Raw genomic sequence first — 26,505 nt, forward strand, 5'->3', positions numbered from 1 at the left:
TCATCAAGAATTAAAACATATATATATTTAATAATAATAATAATAATAAAATAAAATATTAATATTATTTGTTTTTAAAAATAATCATATACCAAATACTTTAATTAAATAATATCCATAACCAATAAAAAAGAAGATTAAAGTTTTAATTAATTAGTATTGCTATAAACAAGAAAGAAGAATGTATAGAGAAACGTTTGTCGACAATAATGTGTTCATGGTATATGATATATAAGGGGATAAATTTAGCACTCCCAATCAGAATGCGCATTTCCGCATCGTCTCCATCTGGGGAGTGACTGTGATTAAGATTCAGCCCGCCGATTTGTTAGCTTCAATTCCATTCCAAACTTCTTCGTAGCTCCCTCCGAACATCATTATAATTTATAAATTGAACCTTCGTTATCTTCTATCACTCGCTCTTTCAAAACCCTAACACCCCAACCCATGGCCGCTCCTACGAGGGACAGGGACCAAGCCCTCTCTCTCCTCGCCGCTGCCAACAACCACGGCGACCTCTCCGTCAAAACCTCTTCCTTGAAACAAGCCAAAGACCTTCTTCTATCCACCGACCCCTCTCTAGCCGCCGAACTCTTCCCTTACTTGCTCGAGCTTCAGTCTTCCCCCGAAAGCCTCGTTCGCAAATTGCTCATCCAGTTACTTCCTAACCCTACTTTCTTTCATTTCTTCCATCTTTCTTTCTTTCTTTCTTTCTTTCTTTCTTTCTGGCTTTTCTGCCTCTGTTTCCTTGTTTATGTCGTTTTCTTGAATTGCACTGCGTTCTTTCTCAATTTCTTTGAAGAATTTAGCGTTCTAGGGCAATGTTGTGCCGCTACATTTCTGCTTGGTGCTTTTCTTGTTGTGCTTTCGGTTTCTTGTTGCCGTGTGTTTCTTGAATGTGCGTGCATGCTGCCAAAGTTTGTTTGGTGCAAGTTTGTTTGTGTTTCATTCTCAATATGCAGCAGCTTCTGGTGTGTTTCTGTAATTGGTAGATATATTTTTTAATGTGATTCCTTCACCGTGTTCCAGGATAATTGAGGAGATTGGTTTTAGAGCTGTTGAGCACTCTCCTAAGCTGATATCTGTACTATTAACATTTTTACGAGACAGCGATGTAATGGTTATAAAACAGTCTATTGTTAGCGGTACAAATATCTTCCGTAGTGTTTTAGAGGAGATGATTGTGCAGGTACTTTCTCTGTCCCTCCTTCCTAACTGCCTGCAGATAATAGAGTTTTTCTTCAGATGTTATTTAACATTTATAAGACTACATCTTGCTGATTATTTGATTGCTTTGTGTACAATCTTGGTCATGGTGGCTCTCTCCATTTGCCACCTTTAACTTTCTTTGATTTGGGCTGTGGCGTGTAAGGAGTTGGCACCATCCATATATATTAACTATGGAGTTGAGATGAGGTTATCGATTATTGTGGTTTCTATGGTCTTATTCTTTTACCTTGATTTTAGACCAGATTCATGGAATGTTGGCCATATTGATAATTTCTGGTGTTTTATTTAATCACCTGTCATTGATACATGACTTATTATTGTTAGATATTTTTTTTAAAGAAAGAAGGAATATATTTCACTCCCATTTCATTAAGATACTGACTTTGGTATGTATTATGATTCTCTGACATATGACAATAATCTTAAAATTCAAACTATTTCAATAAATGAAGAGCGAGTTGTTTTTCAATAACGAAGAAATTCATTAGTACAGAGAGCCTGTGCCCATTTCACTCCCCCGGTTTTACATTTTTTTTGGTATATCGTATGATACTGACCAAGTGATAGTAATTTGGAAAACTAAACAGTTTCAACAATATGGTAAAGTTGAGAGGTGGCTAGAAGATATTTGGATGTGGATGCTTAAGTTCAAGGATGCTGTTTTTGGGATTGCTCTGGAGGTAATTAGCTTTTTGCTTTCTAGTCCACTGCTTTTGCCATAATTGCTTGGTATGTGACTCATGTTCTTTTAGGCTTTTCTATATTCAGAAATTGTTTCTTTTTGGAAGCTAGTGCATTACCAGCTTGAAAAACTTTAAATTTGTTTCCGAAAATTGTCACCTGAGATTTTAGGTTGCTCACTACTGATAATTTGTGCAACTGATTCAGTCCTAAGATTCTATCAATCCAATGACTTTATATATACATCTATATTTTCTGATTGGAGAATTAATTTGCTTGATATTGTAGCCTGGTTCTGTTGGAATAAAGTTGCTGGCACTGAAATTCTTGGAAACGGTTGTATTAATTTTTACATCTGACATCAGTGATACTGATAAATCAGCTACAGAAGGTACTGCTCTTCGAGTTTGATGAGTTCAATGTATACATGGGTTAAATGGTTTTACACCGTCTGACATTGCTTTCTTACAGCACACTTGTTATTTGATGTTCCAGTTTTGAATAGGAAATTGATTTGTTTGCTTAACAGTCATCTGTTCATTAATTTTATGCTAACACTGATCCAAATACAGGCGTTAGGCAAGCTGTTAATGTCTCATGGTTAGTGGGTGGTCACCCCCATCCTGTTCTTGATCCGGTGTTGCTTATGTCAGAGGCAAATAGGACTATTGGCATTCTATTAAATTTATTGCAGTCTGCTGGCAGTCTTCCTGGTTGCTTGACAATTACCGTTGTAAATTGGTGAGTTTTTGTGTTGTAGCAGTTAATAACCTGTGGAAATTGTCTGTTTTGCTGCACCTTAAAATTAGGTGGTTGTGCATATAAATGCTTATTTTCCTTTGTTGTGTGACAACTACTGATGGTATGAATGTAGGCAGATTAACATTATTTGTTTTCATCTGTTGTTTTTTGTACCTCTGTACATTTATCTTCTCTTTGTATTGAGAATGCTTTTCTCCCAGCATATACTTATTTAAATAAAGGGAGTGGGGATTGCATGATTGATTTAACACTTGCTTTTATAAGTAACTAGAAGTGTTTAATAGGGTGTATTTGATAGAAGTTCCTAGAGTACAGAGAATCTGTGAGGAAATGGGAGTGACAGAGACCAAGAGCAAGGAAGAGAGAGAGATTTGAGATACAGTATAAATAGTTAGAGCCAGTATTTCTAACTGTACAGAGTCTATCAGCGGAATAACAAACTGATATAGCTTGTTTATAACTGCACTCAGTTGCATGTGCATAATCGGAAGATACCATCAGCTCTAAAATTTGGTGCCAATTTTTTTCTTTCACCTCATTAAATAGTAGAAATAATTTTCTTGACACATTTCATATTCTGTTTAGTTTTGTGTGTATATTCTGTAACTTGAATGTAGTTTTTGGCTTAGTAGTATACAGTATGATATGATGTGATTTAAATATTTTTCTCTCCTTTCTAATGGTATACTCTCTGAGTTGGATGGTGTTTTTGACATTCGGTCTATTGTTTACCTTTTCATTATGGCCATCTCATTGTGCTGAATTTCCACAACTCATGATGAACCTTTGGTAAAATAAACATGACACATGCTAGTAAGCATATATCTTCGTATGAAATTGTGTTTCTAAGGTTCATTGATCTTGAAAAGGGGGCACTACTAGGTGTGTTGGAAGTTTATATTTATTGTGACAGACTTTGCGTTTATTCTGTTCGCTGGTAAATAAATTCTTCTTAGCAAATTATCAGTTGTCCTTGGGAATGGTTGCTTTTTGGTATTTTTCCCCTCCTTAAACTATGGATTGATTTGTGTGCATCCTTTGGTAACATGAAGTCTATCATCAGCTATGGGAGAAATTAAAGGCCTGTTTGAATGTTGTTTTCAAAAAACAGTTTTTGTTCTAAAAACCAAAAAAGTAAAATAATATGTTTGACAAAAGTTGTTTTAGTTATGAGTTTTCAAAACAAGTTTTGAAATTATGTTTTTAAGAAACTAGAAGACAAGAACTTTTAGATGTTTTGAAAATTGTTCTTTTGTTTCTATGGTGACAATTTTGTAGTAATAAACATGTAAATTTTGTCTCCTTTCTCTATAAAAAGGAATCATTTTTTTATTGTTCACAAATATTTCTCTAGTCCTAGTCATCCTTTATAGCTTTCTTCATCAACAAGCAAAGAGAGGTTTCAGTCTCAGAAGTGGCAGTCAGTTCTCCTCCTTGTCCTTCATAATGAAACTCACCATCGCTTTACCGCTTCAACATAAATGTGCGGCATGTGAGCAGACAAGCCTTTGTACCTTTCTGATTAGGAGCGCATGGTGCATTAGTTGGAATCAGGTTTACTCTCTTCCAGTGATTGCTTGTCTCTAAGGTGAAGCTCTCTGCAGCTAGAGACATTTCTTGTAACACTGTTGGCAAGAATTGCTATAGTGATTGCCTTATGGCTAATAGATTGTCACCCATAGAAAATGGAACAACCCTCAATCATTTCACCAAATAAGATTTTTTCTTTTTCCGTCTTTTCTTAAAACCAGTTTTTAATAGTTATTTTATAGAACAGTTTTTAAAACTAAAAACAAAACCCACACTCAAACAAGCCCTAATATTTATATGGCTGTTCGGTATATCCTCGTTTTGCTTCATTTTGCTCGACAAAATTCACTTTCAACCGTCAATTTTGCTGAAAGCTTTCAAGCTCCTAGTTTTCTTTTGTAGAGTTCTTCATATTGCTTTTGTATCTGGCACCATACAATATATGGTACTTGGTATTGATTCTCTTATGCAGTTAATATTATTGTTGTCCCCTGTTGGCACTTAGAAATTGCTTTTAATATCCATGCGAAGGTAAATTTTTAATTTACATGATGATATCATGCTATGAACTTGTTACGTGGTCCTGAAATTCAACAGTATTGAACATACAACTCTGAAGAACTCTTTCTCTGCACCACATGATGTTGATTGTAAATATTGGCAATTTAGCAGAAGGCTAGTTGTAATGGCGGATTTAGATAGAGGTTTTGAAGATTTTTTTATCTGTGGAGGGTGAGAAAAGGTGCAGTAAAAATCATACAAATTATCGACTATAAGTGGTTTCCCTAGTATAACAATAAAAGTGAAACTAAAATAGGAGGGGGAAGCATGATTGCTTGAATTTTTCTTTTTAGTAAAAGAATGATTCATTAAGGCAAGAAAAATAAAGAGTACAAAACAAGAAGATGGCTACAAAGATACTACAGAGATGGAGGGGAAAAGAAAATACATGCCTATGCCTTCTGGGTCAACTTTTCTTCCTCTTAACCCCCTTCTATTTAATTCATCTCTATTTTAATTGTATTTACACTGCATGTGAATGAATTCAATGCTTATGTGTTTACCAGCTTGTGAACTTGTAAGTATAGAGGCCTTGCTTCAAAACACATAATGGTTCTAAATTTTATTAGTTTAAAATTGTATGTGTGTTTACTTGCAAACCTTTGTTGCTGCTGCGATATAGTCAGTGTAACGTGTGTACTTTACAAAATGAAGTATTATAAAGTGTTTCTGTTCTGCCTTTCTCATTTCTATGCAGGAAGGTGACAAGTACATTTCTTATGATTCTAGTCTGTCTTTTTTGCATCATGATGTCATGTCAATATTATTATGTGATACTTTCCTGCCTTATTCATTACTGATGTCATTTAATGTCTTAACATCAATGAAAGGCTTTAAAAATTTAGCATATAACTGCATCTTGCCCCGGGTTTTTCTATGTTCAAATTGGTGGAGGGATCACAGAAGCAGGAACTCATGGATAAAACAAGTTCAGCTGCTTGTTTTTTTTTTAGCCTTCCAGCATGCTGATCGTTCTTTGTGAGGAGTTAATGGCGTTGGATACTTCTGCATTGGTGGTTCATATATTGGAAGTTACTTTGATAAGACTGTAAGATCGTTCATTCTTTTATACTATGGAGTGCCAGTTGGTCGGGTGGTAGAATCGAAAGTGGTGCATTTAAATGGTCATCTCGTGAACTGAGGAAACATGGTCGTCAAGTGATGCAGTTTATTATTGTAAACTGTTTAAGAGACCATTTACTATTTAATTTTTTTATCTGTAAGCATATATACAGTTAATGTATGTATTATTTTATAACAGCTGATGCACAGTTCAACAGTTAATACCTCAATAATTCAATTTATATATTGATGTTCTTGTGCTATATTTACCTGGGCTCATTGCTTATGTTTTTTTTTCCAATGGTTAGCATATTGATGATGTTCGGACCATTACATACTTTACCCAGTACTCAATATTCTTCTGTTCTGCTAATCCTTTGATTGTTCTAGCAACCAGCTTCTGAATTGCAAATCTTTTGTTTATCTTTCATTTTTGCAGCTGGTTTGCGGTTTAAACTTGCTTTTTGAAAATAATTTCATGACATGGACGCGCAGTTTATAGTTTTGTACAAACTATCTAACAATTCTCCCCTTCAAAAGTATGAACAAGCAAGGGATATGATAAATGGTGGAAAGAATATCAACTATTTGGCAAGGTTTCAGAAAAAAAAATTGCACTAATATGAAAATCATTATTTTGAGAAATTAAATTCTTAAGCAGCTTTAAAATAAGTGTTAATGAATTAAATTTTATTCACTGTGTTCTAACCAGTTTTTAATTTAGTGGGGGTGGTTCCTTTTTCCATATGCTACCCTCCTTATGTCAATGTGTAGTGTTTGTAAGAACTTAGATGTATTGTAGAAAATCAAAGAGAATACCAACATGTAAGAATGATTTATCTTTACTCTTAGCTGCATGCCTATTTTTATTTAAGAACTGTTTCTCAACGTATGGAAAATCCATTTTGAATCATAAGGCTTTGCTACTGAAGTTTGAAAGCATTCTTTCAACATTACTCCAAGAGATGGTCAGGGTTTATTATGTGATATTGTTTTGAAGCTGGCTTATTAAAGTTCTACTGGTAGCAAAGATTGAGGGCTGAGTTTTGTATATGCTGTTCACACTCTAGGGATAATTTCAGTCGTTGTATGCTATAGAGTCTTTCTTCATTATTTTACCATTTTTCGCTTAGGTATCATGAAATCATGGTTGATCTTATTCTTAATCAGGACTCATGTTATGCCAGTTGTTTATTGTTTAGTTGGATGAGATGTGGAAGCTAGCCTGTTTCAGGTTAAAATTATCAGACTCTTGCAGAAACAGAAGCATAAATTATTGAAACCTAATTTTCCTACTTCCTATCCAGTGTGTATATCTACAGAACAATTACATACCACTCTACTTTCCCGACTTTTTCTTGTTCTTTGTATTGGCTTCTTTGAGATCCTCTTTTTGTTCTGTCTTTGAAACTTGGTTGTGTCCAATAGAAATTTGAAAAATTGCAATTCATTCCCTCAGAGTATAACCATTCTCTGTATGGTAATACCATCGTATTTTATGAATTTTTTGGTTCAATGAAAATTTCAACCAAAACTGCCTATTTAATCCTTACCTTTGCCATTCTGTGCTTGCCCTTCCTTTTCCTTTTTCTCTGGATAACTGCATCTCTCTGTTTCCCATTATTGAATGGATTTGTAAATGATAATAATTTGTAATGTACTTATTTATTAGTTTGTGACTTTGCATTTTATGAGTTGGTCATACTGGATTATTCTTCATCATTGCTTTTCCTTTGATATTGTATTATATTGTAGTCAAGCACTGAAGAGGGCTTGGTATATGTTATTTTATATTTGATATTTTTTTTATTATTATAATTTTTTAAAGGATGCATCAATTTAATATACAGGCAATTGAGTTTTTAACTTTAATTATAAACTTTAAATCGTGGCCACTGTGGTTCTTTTCTGGTGCAAAGATATGTTTATTTGGCCATCATGACAGTCTATTCAATGTAACTGCAGAATTATAAAGTTTTAATAGTTGGTGACCAGCTTCACCCCTAAAATTGACTAACGTGCTCCTTTATCATTATGTGACATTTGTCCAATTATGGCCATGTTATTTCTGCTATCCACTACATTTCTCTGTGCTTCTATTTTTAATAATGATTTTGTATTCCTATTTTCTGGTCAGAACTGCTTTTAAAGCATTCAGTTCTTCCCCCTTTTAGTGTCCTGTTCATATTGTTTTATTTAGGATAGAAGTTGGAATTTGGAAATTTAACTCTGGTTTGTGATGAAAACTGAGGTTTGAGGGATGGCTTTTAAGTATATTAAATGATGTTTGGTTTACTTTTACTGTGTCACGTCACATGGTCAGTAGCTCTGTCCCTTCAGCTTGGTTTATATGGAATTGATAATAATGAATAAAGGTATAGAAGTTAAGAGTGCTAGAGTATTGAACGAAGGAATTGTAGTAAGCAGTGCTGCAGTATTTTTGTCTCACTTTGAATAATTTTACTCAGATAAACAAATAAGACTGACATATATGCCCAAAGCTTTAGTGTTGCTCTCAGTTTGCAGTTTTTTGGTATAGTTGGTTGGAAAAAATTGCTGGAATTTTCTTTCGTCAGCAGTCTTCTTTTGAGATCTTTTGGGGGATCCAGTAGTTTTTCTAGCTTCTTTCTGATGTTCTGGCAATTTCCTATTTAGGGAAGTGGGTTTGATCAGTTTGCAGAGTTCAGGGAGATTGACATACTCTGTCATGGGCTCATGGTTCTTGATCATTGGGGGTTTTTCTTTTTTTTCCCGTTTAGTCTTTTTTAATCTCTTTTTCCCTTGAGGATTTTATACTCTCTACATTTGTATATTTCTTTTTGTCTTAATACATTCTTTTTTTATAAAAGCAAAAACTCAGATTTGGTAGAAGTTACAAATTGAATGTCAAGATAAGATGTCCAGCACTGTGACTAACATTTTTTTTCTTTAAAAAGTGTTTGTCTAACAGTGCCCTTAATTCATAAAATAGGTGAATTCTTAATTAAATAAACAATCATAACCAAAATTTTAATGAGAGCTTCTTAAACATATGTGCATGTGATTCAGGTCTGGTTGTTTTTGACATTCTTTAAACATGGTTGTCCACCGCTTGAGCATGCCAATATCCACAAGGTTATTAATTATGAATTTGAAAGAAAATGTTGGTTAGGATCACATAAATTCAAATGTGATGCTTTGACAATTAGGCAGGGTGATTTTTATTATGGACACTCGAAACAAATTTCCCTGTTAATGATTTTCTGTTAAATTGGTTGTGACTGGAATTCTGAATTAATGTACTTGAGATTTGCTAGTGCAAGATATTGATATACTTTTTCCCCAAGTTTTGAATTTATATCTACTTGGTGTTGCTTAAACTATCATGTTCCGTAGCATTACTTGTAGATGCTGTTTTTCATCTCTCACCTCCAGTCATTTGATCTAAAATCTAACCCTGTAAAGTGTTTGTTTTGACAGTTTAGCAGCCATTGCAAGGAAAAGGCCACAGCACTATGATAATATTCTTTCAGCATTGCTTGATTTTGATCCAAATTTTCAAACTGTGAAAGGATGCCATGTTGCTAGCATTCAGTACTCCTTAAGAACAGCTTTTTTGGGTTTTCTAAGGTGCACTTATTCACCAATATTAGAGGTAAATATGCTTGTATTTTATATTTGAGACTCTAGCTTCAATAGTTTACACATTTCCCACCTAAATATCTTGTAAGAAATATTGGACCTTACAGATTTACTTTGTAGGTTAAATTATAAATATAATGTCGATACTTGATACTGTTTTTGTCCTTATGTTGAAAAACTATACATTTTTATCCCTACATGAAAAACTGTTTACAGATGAATCGTCACCTTTTATTGAAGTTATACATGTTTTTTTAATGCAATGAAAAAAATGAAAAATGTTGTGTCAAGTGTAACAACCAAAATGTAATTTTTTTCTTTTATGTTGGGTCCAAAATACAGTATCATGTATAGGGATTAAATATAATACTGTTATAACTTTGGCAAACGGCAAGGATCAATTAGCAAGTGTTTTTTTATGTAGTGGCTTAAATGAAAAACAGTGTTAGGTGTAGGGACCCAGTTTTTAGTTTAACCTACTTTGTATTGTTGAAAAGTTGGCCAAATGGAATCAAGATGATATTGTATATTTGTATTATGCAAAAACTCAGGTTTTCATATTTATTATCAGATACCCAAATTATATATATCAGTATTAAGCATGGGATTTGTGTCCTACCTTCTGTAGAATTTCCTGGAGTACTTCTTAAACTTGAGCTCATTCCACTTTAGAGGAGCTATGCCTTGTTGATGGACAGTGCTTTAGTTTCATGTTTGCTTGTAGATGGAACGGTAGAATATATGTAGGAATTGACTACAAATTTTCCTGTATTCAGTTACTGTTTTCCCTCCTTCCAAGAAGTGTGCTATTTTCTTTTCAATTTTAATACAGAATTCAGCATTTTATAGTGAAGAACAGATCATGTTCTAGCAAGCATCGGTAGGAAGAGAATAATACATGAAGATACTTTTCTTATTAGGATCCTTTGCTATTAGGTTTAAAAAATGAGGACAGGTTGTTTATTTGGCTAACCATGATTAGACTCATTATCTCAAAGTAATATTTTGATATTTTGTAGTCAAGAGAAAGACTAATAAGGAGCCTGCGGGCTATGAATGCGGGTGATGCTGCTGATCAGGTCATTCGACAAGTTGACAAAATGATTAAAAATGGTGATCGTTCTACCCGTGATACACGAGTTAGCAAGGTTTGTAGTGTGACTTTTTGCTGCAAAGTAAGCTGCTGGCTTTGAACAGAAGCTATGATTGTTTTCATATATTTATATCATGCTCAATTTGGTTTTTAACTTTCAGGATGATCAACCATCAAGTCAGTCACCTGTTTCAGGGGAATTATCTAGAAAAAGACACGCTCCTCCAGATAATGAACAATTGGCCAATGGTCATGAAGCCATCTCAAAGCGAATACGTACTGGTCCTGACTCTCACTCTACTTTACCAGCTCAAATCAATGATTCCGGGCAGGATCTTAACCCTGTTAATGGAGTATCATCTAATGCTCCTCTGCTGGATAGTGAACTAACTGCTGTAGAGCAAATGATTGCTGTGATTGGTGCTTTACTTGCTGAAGGAGAGAGAGGTGCCGAATCTCTTGAAATCCTCATTTCAAAGATTCATCCTGATCTGTTGGCTGATATTGTCATAACTAATATGAAGCACTTGCCTAAGACCCCCCCACCACTAGCAAGGCTTGGGAATTTACCAGTAACACAAGTGAGCTCCCAAGTCAGTCAATCACAGGTTATAGCAGCTTCTGTTCCAATAAACTCTGTCACTGCCCAAGCATCATTCCCTTCAACTACAGCCACTGCTATTGCCACTACTTCATCGCCATCTGACACATCTAACTTCAGTAACCTGCCTGCAGATTCTAAACGTGATCCACGCCGGGTAAAATTTGCTATTCTTTATAAGAATTGGCATCTGCTAGTCAGTTATATATAATTTTAAAATACAATCTGTGTTACCTTGAACCAAAATTTCAGGATCCCCGGCGCCTGGATCCACGGCGTGTTGTGGTAACTCCTGGAGGAGCAACTGTATCAATTGCAGATGATACTGGGGTCACAAAATTAGAGTTTGATGAGCATGTGTCTTCTATTAAGCCTGTTTCACATCCTGTTGTGACTGCTAATGACAATACTCCATCAGATCTAACAGTCAAAATAAAAAATGATGATATGATCTCTGAAGGACCCTCGGTTTCTGAACCTGATCGGGCATCACCCAAAACAGAGATCTTGGAAAGACCTGGAGATGTTCATCGGATTACAGAAGCTAATTCTTTGGATCTCTCACTCTCTTCCACTGAATTAAAAGATGAGGATTTGAGTACAGTGAAGCTGTCGGATGATACTGAAACAGTTGGGACAGATTCATCATCTATTGTAGAGTTTGATCAATTTTCTCATGATGTTCAAGTTGCATCTACATCAGAAGATACCTGTCTGGAGTTACCAGAGCTTCCACCTTATGTTGAACTATCTACAGAACAGGAAAATAAAGTGAAAAATGTGGCTATTCGGCATATAATTGATTCTTACAAACATTTGCATGGGACAGATTGTCAGCAGTTTTGCATGCCACTACTTGCCCGACTAGTTGCTCAGGTAGAAAATTGTTTTTTCTTTTTAGGTCTCCATGATTTTTATTCTATTAAGATATGAATTTTGCTGTTTCTGTTTTTTACAACTTTTACATATGTGGTCTAACATCAGTATTCAATTGATTTTGTCTCTTAATAGTTTAGTTATTAAGCATTTACATGCTACTATATGAAAGCTAATCCCTTCACCATAAGAAATTCAGAGGTACAACTAAAAAATTTAGATTGCAAGATTTATAGAAGAAATATTTATATTAAATGAATGTGTTTGTGTATCTCTGTACAAATTGCATGCAGTATAAAGAAATTTGGAGCATGTATCCACTTCAATTATTTGTTATCTTCATAAATTCTGAGCAGCGTTATCCAATATTTTCTCCTTGTAGATTGATAATGACAACGAGTTTAATATGATGCTGGAAAAACACATCCTAGAAGATCACTGGCGAAAGGTGCCCTGTCTTCATTTTAGATTCTAGTTTTTTAATTAACTTTATTTTGTCTTTTTAACTTGTCTTGGTGTAATGGAAATTTGCTGAATATTTTTCAAGTGCAGTTGTTTCCACTATTTGCCCGATATCTTGTTGTACATTTTAGTGTATTGAAAATGGCTACTTTTCTATTGCAAGTAATGTGTATAATTCGTGCATTGGAGTCAGACTTGCAAATTATTTTTGCTTATGAAATGGAATAGATATGCGCACATTAATTGAAGGAGGTGTATCATTCATTTGCTATCTGGTTTTGTGAAGCAGATTTGTCAATTTTGATTTTGGTGAATCTTGACATTTGTAATTATAAGAAGGGGCAGCACAGACGACCACCTAGTGGGGTTACATGTGTGCATTACCCCTGTGAATGGAGAGGCTGTTTAAATGTGTGGTCAAATAATGTTAGCCTGAAGGATTGAACTAGTCTGCCAACTCTTCAAATCTTCAATTCTTCATATTATGGGGTCTTGTAGAATCATAGCTATTGTTTATTCCTAAGAGTTAAGAATTTCAAAATGGCAACTAGTGGCAAGTTGGTAGAGAAGAGTTCTGTTTTGTCACAAATTTTTCACAAGTATTGTTTTTAACGAGCTCAGATACAAAAATTTTGTCTGGATTCTAGAGCAAATTTTCAACGGTTATGGTTGCAGATTATGATTCTATTTACGTATATGTTTCTGAAAAAATGTATCTGTTCATTCATTTCTTTTGAATAATTCTAACTTATTACCTACTAATGGATTTGCAGGGGCATGAACTTGTACTACATGTTTTGTACCATCTTCACTCTCGCATGATATTGGATTCAGTTGGAAACACTTCATCTTCTGCTGTTTTGTATGAAAAATTTCTCTTGGGAGTGGTATGCTCATAATTGTTGTTTTGTCTTATTTAAAATTACTTCTATCTTTTCTCATAGAAGTCTGATGTACTACTTGTAGGCCAAAACTTTGTTGGATTCTTTTCCAGCTTCAGACAAGTCTTTTAGTAGACTTCTTGGTGAAGTCCCACTTTTGCCCGAATCGACCTTGAAGATTTTGAGTGATCTTTGCTATTCTGATATTGTTGGTCATGATGGGAAAATTATCCGTGACATTGAACGAGTAACTCAAGGTCTTGGTGCCATCTGGAGTTTAATTTTGGGGCGTCCACAAAATCGCCAAGCCTGCTTAGGAATAGCATTGAAGGTAAGCTGTCATTCTCTTGTAGCAGAATGTCATTTGGATAGTGCATGGTATCTTCTTGGCTATTTATTTATAGTCATGCGTCTCTGGCATATTGGAGGTTAGCACTTTGATGCTTGGACTTAAATTGTAATAATTGGACACGAAATGGCCAAAAGAATGGACTGAAAGTTAAAATGATTGAAGATGAAGACCATCTTCTATCCATGTGCCTTAAATAGGTTTCCAACAGAGTTCTGTATTTTTACATTTGAAAGAATTTATAGTTTTGTTTGCACTGAGTGTATTGACCAGACTGATGAAGCTACCGAAGGATTGTAATAGTGATTAGTGATTAATGATTAATTTGTTGCCTTAATCTATCTATGTATCTGTGTGTGTGTGTGTATTATTTCCAGATTTTATAAGCTTGATTTTCCATTAGCCGTTATTTTTTTTTCCAATACTTTTTTGAGAAAATATTTTGCGTTCTATGTATTAAGTAGCAAGTCCATCGATGTTTTCTGAAATGGCCAATATTTGAACTGTTATTGTTGACCAAAAAAAAATGTTATTTGTTTGCATGTTTGCTTAACCTTGGCTTTCCTTTTCCTGTCATGTAAATTGTTAACTGTGACATCTTTCCAATGTCTAATTTGTTGATTTACTATGCAGTGTGCTATTCACCCACAGGATGAGATTCGTGCAAAAGCTATTCGGCTGGTATAAACTGTAAAAGGTTTTGGTCCTATGAAATCTGACGCTGTTAATCAATAATGTACCTGAATGCTCTTACTTGTGTTGGACAGGTTACAAACAAGCTCTTTCAGCTTAGTTACATATCAGAAGATGTTGAGAAATTTGCAACAGAAATGCTTCTTTCTGCTGTAGATCATGAAGTTTCAGATACAGGTTTTATGCAGTCTGGACCTACTGAAGAAAGAGCCAAGGCAGAGGTCTTGTACTATTTTTCTTGTGTCATTTATCTAATTAATGTTCCTTTTGTTGAGTGCTGTGGACAATTCCATAATATATCTGATTGAATTATTTGATTCTGATGTTGTAGCCACCTTTGTTCCAAAGCAATCTTGTTTCGTATTAATTATATTAGACTTTTGTCTGATTCATTACTGTTAGTAAAACATCAAGAATTTAAGCTGTTGTTTTTACTGTGTCTCTTTTCAGCTATTGCTTTAAGACATTAGTTTTATAAGACTGTATAAGACAGCTTTTACTAATTCTAAGACATTAGTTTTGTAAGACTGTATAAGACAATTTTTACTAATTGTAAATGAAACTTTGTGTAATATGAATTGGAAATTAGGCTTAAATCTTGTTTTTCCTGATTATGAATCTTTTTGTTAAATTATTCTCCATGCTTAAAATGCTGTCCCTTTTAGTTGGATAAGGCTTGGTCATTATTCTGCTCTTCAACTGATTTTTGGTAATGAATACTTAATTTTACAGGTTTTAGAGTCCACAATTTCTGAAAATGACTCTGCTAGAGTTGCTAAACCAATGATTCAAAGTGTTCCATCTATATCTTTTTCTGAAGCTCAACGCCTCATTTCTTTGTTTTTTGCTTTATGTACAAAGGTTAGTTTTATGTATACTTCATGCAAGATAATGACTTCAATAATGATTGTTTTTTTGTCTGTTTTTGTTATGCTGACAGTTTTCATATCCTTGCAGAAACCCAGTCTTCTTCAGATTGTATTTAATGTATATGGGCAAGCCCCGAGAACTGTAAAACAGGTCTTTTGTTAATTATGTTAGTTTACCTGTTTTATTGTTGGAGGATACAGTGAATTAGGTTAACTCAGCTGTTTCTTTGGTCAATTTGATATGTATGTAACATTCGCACAGTAGGATCTAAGAGTCTTTTTGAACTTAAAAAACGTGATTGATGAAATTTGCCCTGGTCTTTGTAGCATGGTAATAAGCTTTGACAAAATATTTGTGGTATGAGATTGAGAGTATGTGCCCTGAATTGTCTTCTCGCTGATTCAATTATGCATAATAAATCTTTGGGTTTAGGTTTTCTCATGTGATAATGTGGAACAATATACCCATGTAAGATGTAAGTATTTGTTTCACAATGAAAACATGATCTTTTCACGTAGGTTGTCTCTGTGAATCATGCCCATTTGCTGCTAAGGACACTTTTTTACCTTTTGTATTGTGATTTTCTTTTCTGCTATTGTTGGCAATAGTGGTTCTTTGTTCAATGCTTCTGACTTTTTCTACTTATGCTTTTGCAGGCTTTTCATCGCCACATTCCTATTGTTGTGAGGGCATTAGGGCAATCTTATTCTGAATTGCTCCGTATCATATCTGATCCACCACAAGGAAGTGAAAATCTTCTGACACTGGTAGCTTTCTTTCTGATCTCATTGCTGACTATATAGCTTATTTTGATCCATCATTGGAATATGATGACATTAATGTTGGTGTTGTTTTCTTGAAGGTGGTGCAAATATTGACTCAAGACACAACGCCATCTTCTGATTTGATATCTACAGTTAAATGTTTATATGAAACTAAATTTAAAGTATGTCTATCAGCCAAACCATTATAAACTTTTCCACCAATGCTTAGATTTCTTTGTTTCTTTTCTTATTTAAGCTGGGTCTCCATTGCAGGATGTTACAATACTTGTTCCGTTACTGTCATCACTTTCCAAAAAAGAGGTCATATTATAGCTTTCTTCTTCTTTTGCTTTTCTATTTATATTCTTGCTAAATTTTCTTTTAAAATAAAACTTTGTGCAATTGTATGCATACCTCTTGTTTTGGCAATTAAAATACTTTAGGATTTTTCATGCTGAATCATTGTATGAGAGTGCAAGCTTGCACTCCATTTTATATTGATGCTTAGGTTGTTTTACTTCCCATCTTGTTTTAGTTATTTCTTAGTATTGACAATCTTCCACTTTTCTCTTAGGTATGAAAAAGTTAGATCAGTAAATTCTCTTAAGAATGCTTGCAATCACTAATTTCACCTGCACCCATCCCTCCGGTCCTTTTTATAAGACTCTTTCAACTAAATCACATAGATTAAGAAAAATTGTTGGAAGTAATTATTGTATTGATTTTTGAAAAATTAGTTACAGCATTCCAAGTTCATCCCTAGTTAAAATCAAACTATTATTATATTAATTGTTAAAAAAAATTTATAAAGGTTTAATTAATGTTGGGAAAATTTGTGAAAAAGTAATGATGCTCCTAAAATTTTGTGAAGGGCCAACAAAAATCCTTAAGAAAGTTCTTATAAAAAGGACTAGAGGGAATATATGGCTGTAAAAATTAATTAAGAATTGGGTAGCACGATTAAGGATTGTATCCAGAACATTTATTACTTATCAGATAAAAAATATTTGATATCCCTATCCTAACATTTGTCAGACGATGATACTCTCATTTGGAAGCTTTTTTTCACTTGGTGTTTAGTTTATTTAAGTATGCTTCCAGAGTCAAATCTAGTTTCAGTGGTTAACTATTCTAGAATTTATGTTAGGCATATTTAGTTTGTGAACCTGCACCTTATAACTAGAGGAAATTAACTTGATTCAGCTTGTTTGTAAATGACATTTTATCTTGTTCACCATTTTCTCCTGAAACAGTATATCAGTTATTTTGAGCACATAATGCAATGTTAGTAGTGATATTATATAGCATTCTCTTGCTGTATGGGTAGTAGATATTTTTATAATAGGCTTGAACTTCAATTTTTTTATGGTAGCAGGTTTTACCAATATTCCCTCGGCTTGTTGATCTTCCATTGGAAAAGTTTCAAAGGGCACTAGCTCACATACTACAGGTATATGTTAAATTCTCAAGCTTAATTACATATGCTATGTCTCATTATGATATGCTTACTGCTCTGGTTTGCCTTGACTCGGGCATTGACTGCACTTTTATTTGCACTCTGTGCTTCCATACATCGGTTCCTTTTGGGTACACAGGAGTTTTTATTTAAATTAGCCTCAATAAAATGTGGAATTATAACATACATCTTCTAACTGTAAGTTCATTTCTTTATCTTTTTCCTTTTTAGATAGGCTAAGCATTCAATGTTGTTCATGGCAGGGTTCAGCTCATACAGGTCCAGCTTTAACACCTGTGGAAGTGTTGGTTGCAATCCATGGAATTGTTCCTGAGAAAGATGGCCTGGCACTTAAGAAGGCATGTCTTTATCATTTTATTTTATTACACTTATACTATGAGTATTCTTTCCATCCTCCCCTGCATCTGGGAATCTTTCTCATAAATGTGATTATTATTATTATTATTTGTTTATTGTCTTTGTAGCCGACTATTGATGATCTATGAAAAATGTGATGTATTAATGCTTTTGCAGGATGTCACATGCTTATCTGGGTTTTGTGACAAGGCAAATAAAAACATGTTGTATCATGATCACGATGTAAACTGGATCCTTGCTATTAAAAGAATAAAGCTGATTATTGCTTAATCTGGTTGATACTCTTAGTGGAATTAAATCTGTTGGGTTGTATTTGAATTGGTGTATGACTTTGTAATTCTAGTCAATATGCTTAAGATATGTTATAGTTCAAATCATCAAATTTTTTTGCTATGTTGTCTTTGTATGGCTTTATTTAGGATGATTTTGTAATTGTGATATACTTCTCACTTTCCTGATTTCTTGTTTAATTTTTAGGGGAATGGGGGTGCTTTGTGTACTTCTGTGGTTTATCATGACTTAACTGTAGTTTTGGTCGCTTTAGTTTGGACTCTGCAATTTTGGTCCTCAATTTTTTTGAGCTAATCAAGTCCTACTTTTAAAATCTAGTAAATTTAGTTCCTTTGTCAATTTCTTTTATTTAAAAAACTTAAATTCTCATTTTCTATTTAAAACATTTATAAATTGAATTGATTAAATTGTTTTAAGCTTTCATTTACTCAAAACTCAAATCAAAATATCAAATTTCAATCAAAGCATAGTATAATAATAAAACTTTCTTCAAACTCTAAGCTCTCATTTTTTAAAATCCTTCAAATCTTTATTAAATTTCACTAAATTTTTTACTTTTAAAAATATAAAATTATTTAATATCATAAATCAATCTAAAGCGCTAAAAAAATTGGATAAAAACTAATAATTTGAGGATTTGAAGGTGAACAAAATTAATGAATGGCCAAATTTTCTTAATTCTAAAAGTAGAGGAACTTAATTAGCTCAAAAAAAACTGAAGGGACAAAAATTACACATAATCTAAACTAGAGAGATCAAAAGTGCAAGCTTCAGCTGTTGTCCCCCCACCCCCACCTTCACATTTATTTTTTTCTAAATTATATGGCATGCATTATTGCTCTAAAATAATTACAAGATAGAAACTGTTGGACTTGTCATTCTTTAGCTGCCTTCTACTTGTCATGCATGGTAGCATTATATAGAAACTGTTGGACTTGAGAAATTAGCATACTGAATTCTGAATAAATTGTTGGCATGATCTTCTTTTAGGCTAGATTTGAGTGCAACCATCAACAAACATAGGGTCCCCCCACTCCCCCAGGGCAAGGTGTTTCCTCCTAAACACTAGAAATTTGACACCTTAACTGCCTTCTACAAGTCTGCCACACAATAACTAACACTATAATTTATAACTGCGTGATACGAAATTAATATGAAAATAACTTCCTAATAACAAACTAATACAGAACTATTACTGCCTAATTCAGAACTTGGTTTATCAGAAATAATGCTATCATTATTAGTACGTGTGAAAAGCTCTAGCATAAATCATTGTTAAGACAAAATGCAAAAGCAGATGCAAATCACTCTTATTGTCTTGTGAGTTAAAAGTTCAAGCCAGATTGTGATTGTGTATACTGTGGTCAGCCATCTAGAATGCATCTGTGCTTTAGTATTTAAATATTTCAGCTTCTATAATCGTAGTATTTTTCAACCAATTACCTAACCCAAGTCTGATTTTCTGTATGATCTTATTCCTCAGTGTTGGTTGTACAAGTCATATAGTACCAGGTACTGAAAATTTTGAAGCATAATGTTGAATTATTGTTGTGTTATCAGATAACAGATGCCTGCTCGGCTTGTTTTGAGCAACGTACAGTGTTCACACAACAGGTTCTGGCAAAGGCACTGAACCAGATGGTAAGGAGACTTGGTGTATTGGCCAATAATGCTGGATTTTACTTCAAATCTTCATCGCCCTGTTTAAATTTTCAGGTTGATCAAAGCCCGCTGCCTCTACTTTTCATGAGAACAGTTATTCAGGCAATTGATGCTTTTCCTGCGCTGGTAATCTTTCAATTTTTAGTGTTCATGCGTTGTTGCTTTTGTTAATGCATTTCTTGTGTTAAGATGTTATCCTGAAGTTGAATTCTTTAGATGATATGCAGTATACTGGTATCATAGGGAATGGATTGTGAATACATTACTTAATGAGATTTTGCTGACTAAACTATATTTCCAATATCTGCTCTTCTATTTTCAAGAATTTGGTTCAAGCAATGTTTCTTTCCTGTTCCTTTATTGAGGTACATTAATGTATGAAAATAATAAAAAGTAGATAGTAGTATAGTAGTCAATCCCGATTCCCGAGTAGTAGTGTGGAGTGGCTGACCCAAAAACACTATAGCGGGGTATCAAAATGACCACTATTTTAAATATACTTAATATAAATTAAGCTACACAAATATATATGTTGAAAAATACAAAATTAAGATGCAACCTATATCCAAATTATTTCTCGTTGGAAGAAAACAAAGGCAGTTTCTTGTGACTGATTAGCAAGAGCAACCATTGCTTCTATTTTAGGCATTAAATTTGAAACAAAACAGAGCACGGAAACCAAAACAGAGAAGAAAATGTTCAATCATTGGAAAATGTATGGTTTCAAGATTGCTAGACTAGGCTGTGCAGATTAGCGCTGTCAAGATTTGATGAGTTTTTCTTAAGAAACTAGTTGCAAGATATCTGACCCACATACAACTTCAACCTGGTGCGTTTTTGGTGCAGTGCTTCCACAATTCCATGACCTGGAGCGTTGAACCACATCCTGCATGCAGATTTAGGTCATAGTGTTGCATGATTTGTTTTGAGGTAGAAACGTTGAATTGTGCACTCCATCATGTTGTCACGCAATTTTGACAACCTTGGTTTTGACCTAGGAGTAGCCTATACCTTTGTCCATGTATTTCCATAGAAGCCAGAAAATGGAATTTTCCTAATCCCCCCTGCCCCCAAATTAAAAAAAAAAAGCCTGCCAAGATTTCCTTGAGAAAGGCAGCAAGTGTTCCAGGGTTGTTCTGTGAGATAGGAGTTTAAAACAGTTTCCATTGAGTCCATACATTCCGAAGATAAATCACATTCTTATTGCTCAACCGATTGAATAGGAACAATACTTCTGTGAAATTGGGTCTCACAGAATGGATGGATTTTGTTTGGCGTTGGTCCTTTGGATCTATACAATGTGACATTAAAATATTTTAAAACAAGGTTTCCACCTATAATTTAACAATGAGATGGAGCTACTTAATGATGTTAAAAGTATTTGTATTTTCCTTGTTTTCTGGCTTTTATATTCCATTGACACTTTCAAATCTCTCTTAACATTTTTGTTTCTTTAGCACTGTTTTTTACATTTCAGAATAACATGGAGAAAAAAATCAACTTATACTTCTAAATTTCAATATTCTTTTTTAGGTTGATTTTGTTATGGAGATACTCTCAAAACTTGTGACTAAACAGGTATGCTTACTCAATCCGGAATTCACCTACCCTAATATATGGACTTCAAACTGCTGATTATTTACTTTACACTGGGTGCAGGTGTGGCGTATGCCCAAACTTTGGGTTGGTTTCTTAAAATGTGTATATCAGACACAGCCACGATCTTTTCAAGTATTATTGCAGGTAATGCATTGTCAACTTTTGTGATATCTTGTTATTTTACTATCTTGGATCATAACTGTTATCGGAAAAGAAAACGAGACATCACATTTCTGTGTATAAAACTTCACAGAAAAGCTGATGGGGTGAATCATGGGCTAACCCATGTTGACACCTCTACGTGTAGCCCTACATCCCTACAAACTACATAGTAAGCCAAACTTTAATATCCAAAGCCAATGCCTCATAGTTGCTCTTGTCCAACTTGTCGATGGAAAAGAGGGGCACTAACATGGTGAAAACAAGGAGTTAGTTGGTTGGTTGTTTACTTAAGCATTTCCAACCTGAGTGACCATGATTTGACAGTGAGTCCAAGAAAGGGAACAGGAGTCAGGAGAGCATGAAAGCATAAGAGGAAAGGAAGGTACTTGGATGCAAGAAAATTAAGATGGTTTTTTTTGGTGCAAGAAGACTGAAGGGAAGATAGACTCTTGAAGGATGAGGCTGATGGGCCAATAGGCAGACCAGAATGGAAGGGAAAATGATATTTGTAGGCGACTGATGACTGATGGGGGTTCAATGATCAACTCATTATCACTGATAAGGTCACAGGACTAGGGTTCTTCCACAGTGGGAGATGGTCATCCATAGTGGTAGAGTTTTGGATGGAGCTCATTCATCTTAGATAAGCTTCCCCTGTTGTAAATGCTGTGCCACATTACTCTTGCAGTGGTTGAAGCTACTCCAGTGACTGCTGCTCCACAACTCCAAGGCAAAAGCACAGCTCGTGAACAGAATGTACTGGGCATGATGGAATCCCAAGAAGTTGACTACAATTGTGTTAGTTGCTGATATCTGTCAGTGTTTAGTAAGAGAGAGAGTTAGTTGATGTCTATTATTTTGTTCGGCTAAGATAGAGAAGAATTAAGGCAAATTGCATATAAATTTGAGAGCAGCTTGAGAGAGATCATTTTGTCCTTTGTGAGAGAATTGGGGCCTTTTGGCATTGGGAGGTGCAGACCCTTAAAATTACAGGGTTTTCTATCGGGTAATTGGGGATGCCTATTTCTTCCTAATAAAATGCCATGTTTATACGTATAGCTAACAGTACAATGTGGATAGAGAAGGGTAGTACTGGGATGACACTGTGTGTGCGTGTAGCAGCAAGTTGGCCTAAAACCATTGGGATTTTGTTAAGATGGAGGGGATCCAAGGGTGACTGGCTGGAGAAGACTTTGGCAGGCAGTGGCTAATGGAGGACAGAGGTGGTGATGCTGGTGGAAGGACGTTGCTGCAGATAAAAGCTGAAAATCAAAGTGTGACATGGCTTACCCAAAAAAATAATAATCAATGAACAATAGGTCTACCGGGTACGCATAGGGAGAGTTGCCATTCCTGAGGCTCTAAATACCACGTTAAGGAAATAGAAAACAAGAGACAAATGAATCCATGTGTCTAAACTATATAACAGTGACATGTTAGTTATATAGAACAAAGTAAATAAATACTCAGATTGTATCTATCCTACTTACTATAATTACACAATATTGTTAGCTTATATTTTGTATCTAGATGCTGTTTACATACTTCCCAATAATAATAGTTTTTGCATTCTCCTCACAGTTGCCACCTCAACAACTGGAAAGTGCACTCAATAGGCATGCCAATCTCAGAGGTCCCCTTGCTTCTTATGCCAGCCAACCAACTGTAAAATCTTCACTTAGTAGGTGAGCTTTTCTAGATATTATAATTTGAAAGGCCTAATTGCATTATTTATTCTTCTACAATGAGCTATGTGTGATTTTAATCCCCCACTACCTTTTCATCCAATTACTAATGAAAATAACTGATGAGATGCATGATTTTCAGATGTTGTAGCATAATACGCAGCATATTTAAGAAAAAAACTCACTTGTTTGAAATTTAAAATAAAGCATTGATCCCCTGCTTTTTATGCCAATGAAATAACTGCAAAATTTTTGGTTCTTAGGTAAAATATCCTAGAACCTTCTTTTGCAGTGAACTTGGATACCTTCATCAGGGTATATTTTTTTCTTTCAAGTTATAGTTCAATATGAAGTGTTATACTGTGTATATTTCTTCTTATATTCCTGCTCCAGGAAAAAGCACACTGCCTGAAAATTAAAAGCATAAATTTAAGCTTGTAATTGGATCCTAGGAAACAATTTTTTCAAATAACTAAACCTGTCAATTTGGGATCTAATTCAGGATTTTCCTTGGAAGGTATCAAGAATGAATTGGAATGTAACAATATCGATCAATACAGATATAGAAGAAAGGATTTTCTATTATTCAAACCCTATATTTGCAATATAGGGATAGATAAAGCAAAATAAAAACAAATATTTCATTTCACATAGTACTTTTGATATAAAAAAACAGAATAATCAATTTGATTTATTTTGTACTTTTTGCTATAAATGGATCAGGTTGGATCAAACCCGTAGAACATAAAGGAAGAAATGAGATTGTTTTTTGTGGGCAAGGGGAACTTTTGGGCCAAAAACCAAAGGTGGGAAACTGCTCAAAAGTTCTTTTGTGTTGGCTACTGATCCCATAAATGTCCAGTGATATAATGTTAATTTTTATTTCTGAAGTAGCAAGTATATTTGGTATATAAGGTCATAAACATGACACGAAGTGTAAATCAAAATTAATCTTACACCAATTAACAACTTGTTTAAAGATTATGCTTGATTAGCTTAAATTTTAGTGGGAAAAAATGATGTAGAATATATATTAAACATAACTATATTTTCTAGCTTTAGATTTTCTTTTGCATTCTCTGTTAGAGAAGCTAGGTCTAACTTAAATTGTAATTAATTAAAATTACATATACCCATGTGCAGGTCAACTTTAGCAGTCCTTGGTCTTGCAAATGATGCTCATGTGCAGCAACATTTGTCTACTTCGTTACACCCTTCTGACACAAGTTCTTCAGTTCACGGAGCAACTCTGACGTGATAGTTAAGTGACTAACAGGAATTTAGTAATTGGACCAATGGATTGGGCGATTTTCTAGGGTTTCCAGGCATTAAAACAGAGGATACACAAACATATGTGGTGACTTTACCAGAATATGCAGCCCTTTTAGAGTTTATATGACCCTGTCAACTTCGGGGTACGCAATTCAGTCATATCTTCTCATCAACAGAACCTCGTTCCAGTGCTCCAGGAAATCCGCCCAGCCTCCTTGCAGGATTTTGTACCATAGTTTTTTTTGTGTTTATTCTATTTTTTTTCACTGTAATATTATTCATTCAATTTTGATGTTTTATTCTTGGCTTTTCTGGGAATATGGACTATCCACATGTATGTATACAGTTGCATAGTCCCCATTCTGCAAAGGATACCGTATGCTGAAATGCAATTAGGTCTCTGAAAGCCCCTTTCTGACCTCTCAATTAGTCGTGTAAGATTTGCAACGAACATCTAACTTTGAAATGAACTCAGCTTATCAGATTAAACATCACCGTTATTGGAAGCGCAACTTAGTCTGCTGCAGGGATAACAATGTAGGCTTGTGAGCAAGCTATATAGAGACATAAAAGCTAGTTTTTCTACGTATTTTTTATAATTTCACTTTTTAAAATATTATTTTTTTATTTATAATGTATCATTTATTTAATTTATCATGACGTGTTATTATCATATATATTGCTAACCGAATATGGTGAACATTCTTCATTAAATCTTGTGATTCTTTTACATTTGAGCGTTTAATTTTTATTTTTAATATCATTTTTAAATTTTAATTTGATTTAAATTTATCTTGATTTTTTGTCAAATTAAAATTCTTGAATGAAATTTAAAATTGCAGTCTTAAATTTAATTTAATTTTAAATTTTGATAAACTATCAAAATCTCTTCACTTTAATAATTTATTTTCATTTTTTAATTTAAGGGACGTCTCTTTAATTCATTTTTATTTAATCTAACATTTATAATCAATAATGTTTGATATTTTAAGTTTGTGTTATTTACAAATTTACAAATTAAGATCCATGAAATGGTAACTGGTAGTTTTAAATTGACGACTTACCGGACACTAGGCAATCTGGTTTTACTAATAAATGTACAAACTTTTAGGATAACAATTATTATAAAAATTTATAATAATTTGAGATAAGAATCTAAATCAATAAGATTAGTACAAGTTTAATGTGTTGGTTTTTTATATTTAATTCTTTAAATTTTAAATATAATCTTTCCTTCCGGAAGTGTTTTATTAGTAGATTTGAAAGTATTGGTCTTGAAGTGTTTGTGTTTCATTGGTAAATTGTTCGAAATTATGATTTTTTTATCTTTAGGATGACGTGAGAATCATGATTTTTGAGAATATTTTAAATACGATTGTTTAGATTTTTAAAAAATTAAAAATTTGAGTAATGTTAAAACATTTTCACCTTCATGAAAATTCTAGATTCTCACTTTTTCTATAAGAATAATTTTGCCAAAAAATATTATTGAAAAACATTTGTGAATGTTAATTTTCTGAAATTTTTTTAAATATCCATACTAAATAATATTCTTGAGAAATTTATAACATACTCTAAATGTTCCATTTATTAGTTCAGATTATCAATTCATCTTTAGATAGTAACTTCATAAATCTGAGTATTTACTCTGAAACCATTGAGTGTTTAAAAGTTGATTTTTTTTTTTTTATTAATTCATCTTTTCTTAAACATTTCATTTTATATTTTTAAATTTTAAAAATGTTATCACTTAATCTAAGATTAAATTTGAATTGAGTTTTAAACTTTGAATTTTAATACACTATATTAAACGGAAGAGATCTATGTTTAGATGAATTAAACTTTAAAATTACTATAACTTTGTACGTTTAATTTTTATTTTAAAATTTTGTATGTTAGATAACAAGTTGATAGCCCAAGAAAGAAAGGGGTTTATTTCAAACTTTATTTATAATTTCTTCCTC

At 33.7% G+C, this 26,505-nt stretch overlaps 1 protein-coding gene across 2 annotated transcripts; it reads left to right on the forward strand.

Moving 5' to 3' along the window:
• The first annotated feature begins 230 nt into the window (after positions 1–230).
• On the forward strand, positions 231–25,251 carry LOC113864276. 2 transcript variants are annotated; one of them, XM_027497824.1, is made up of 27 exons: positions 231–656; positions 1,030–1,189; positions 1,818–1,910; positions 2,200–2,302; positions 2,484–2,652; positions 9,286–9,460; positions 10,467–10,595; positions 10,702–11,298; positions 11,394–12,017; positions 12,400–12,465; positions 13,253–13,366; positions 13,446–13,691; positions 14,343–14,390; positions 14,477–14,623; positions 15,135–15,263; positions 15,360–15,422; positions 15,929–16,039; positions 16,135–16,218; positions 16,310–16,357; positions 17,412–17,486; positions 17,756–17,851; positions 19,722–19,802; positions 19,878–19,949; positions 21,357–21,401; positions 21,483–21,566; positions 23,166–23,269; positions 24,413–25,251. In XM_027497824.1, exons 1-27 carry the CDS (start codon positions 448–450, stop codon positions 24,525–24,527), a joined length of 3,987 nt encoding a protein of 1,328 aa, XP_027353625.1. In that variant the 5' UTR covers positions 231–447; the 3' UTR covers positions 24,528–25,251. The 2 variants fall into 2 exon arrangements, with proteins under 2 accessions (XP_027353625.1, XP_027353626.1); XM_027497825.1 differs by lacking the exons at positions 19,722–19,802; positions 19,878–19,949; positions 21,357–21,401; ... (1 more) ...; positions 23,166–23,269; positions 24,413–25,251 and adding an exon at positions 18,027–18,246.
• Positions 25,252–26,505: the final 1,254 nt, after the last annotated feature.

This window comes from Abrus precatorius, unplaced genomic scaffold, assembly GCF_003935025.1.
Source record: "Abrus precatorius isolate BTA unplaced genomic scaffold, Abrus_2018 Scaffold4, whole genome shotgun sequence".
In the NCBI taxonomy this organism is placed as follows: Eukaryota; Viridiplantae; Streptophyta; class Magnoliopsida; order Fabales; family Fabaceae; genus Abrus; species Abrus precatorius.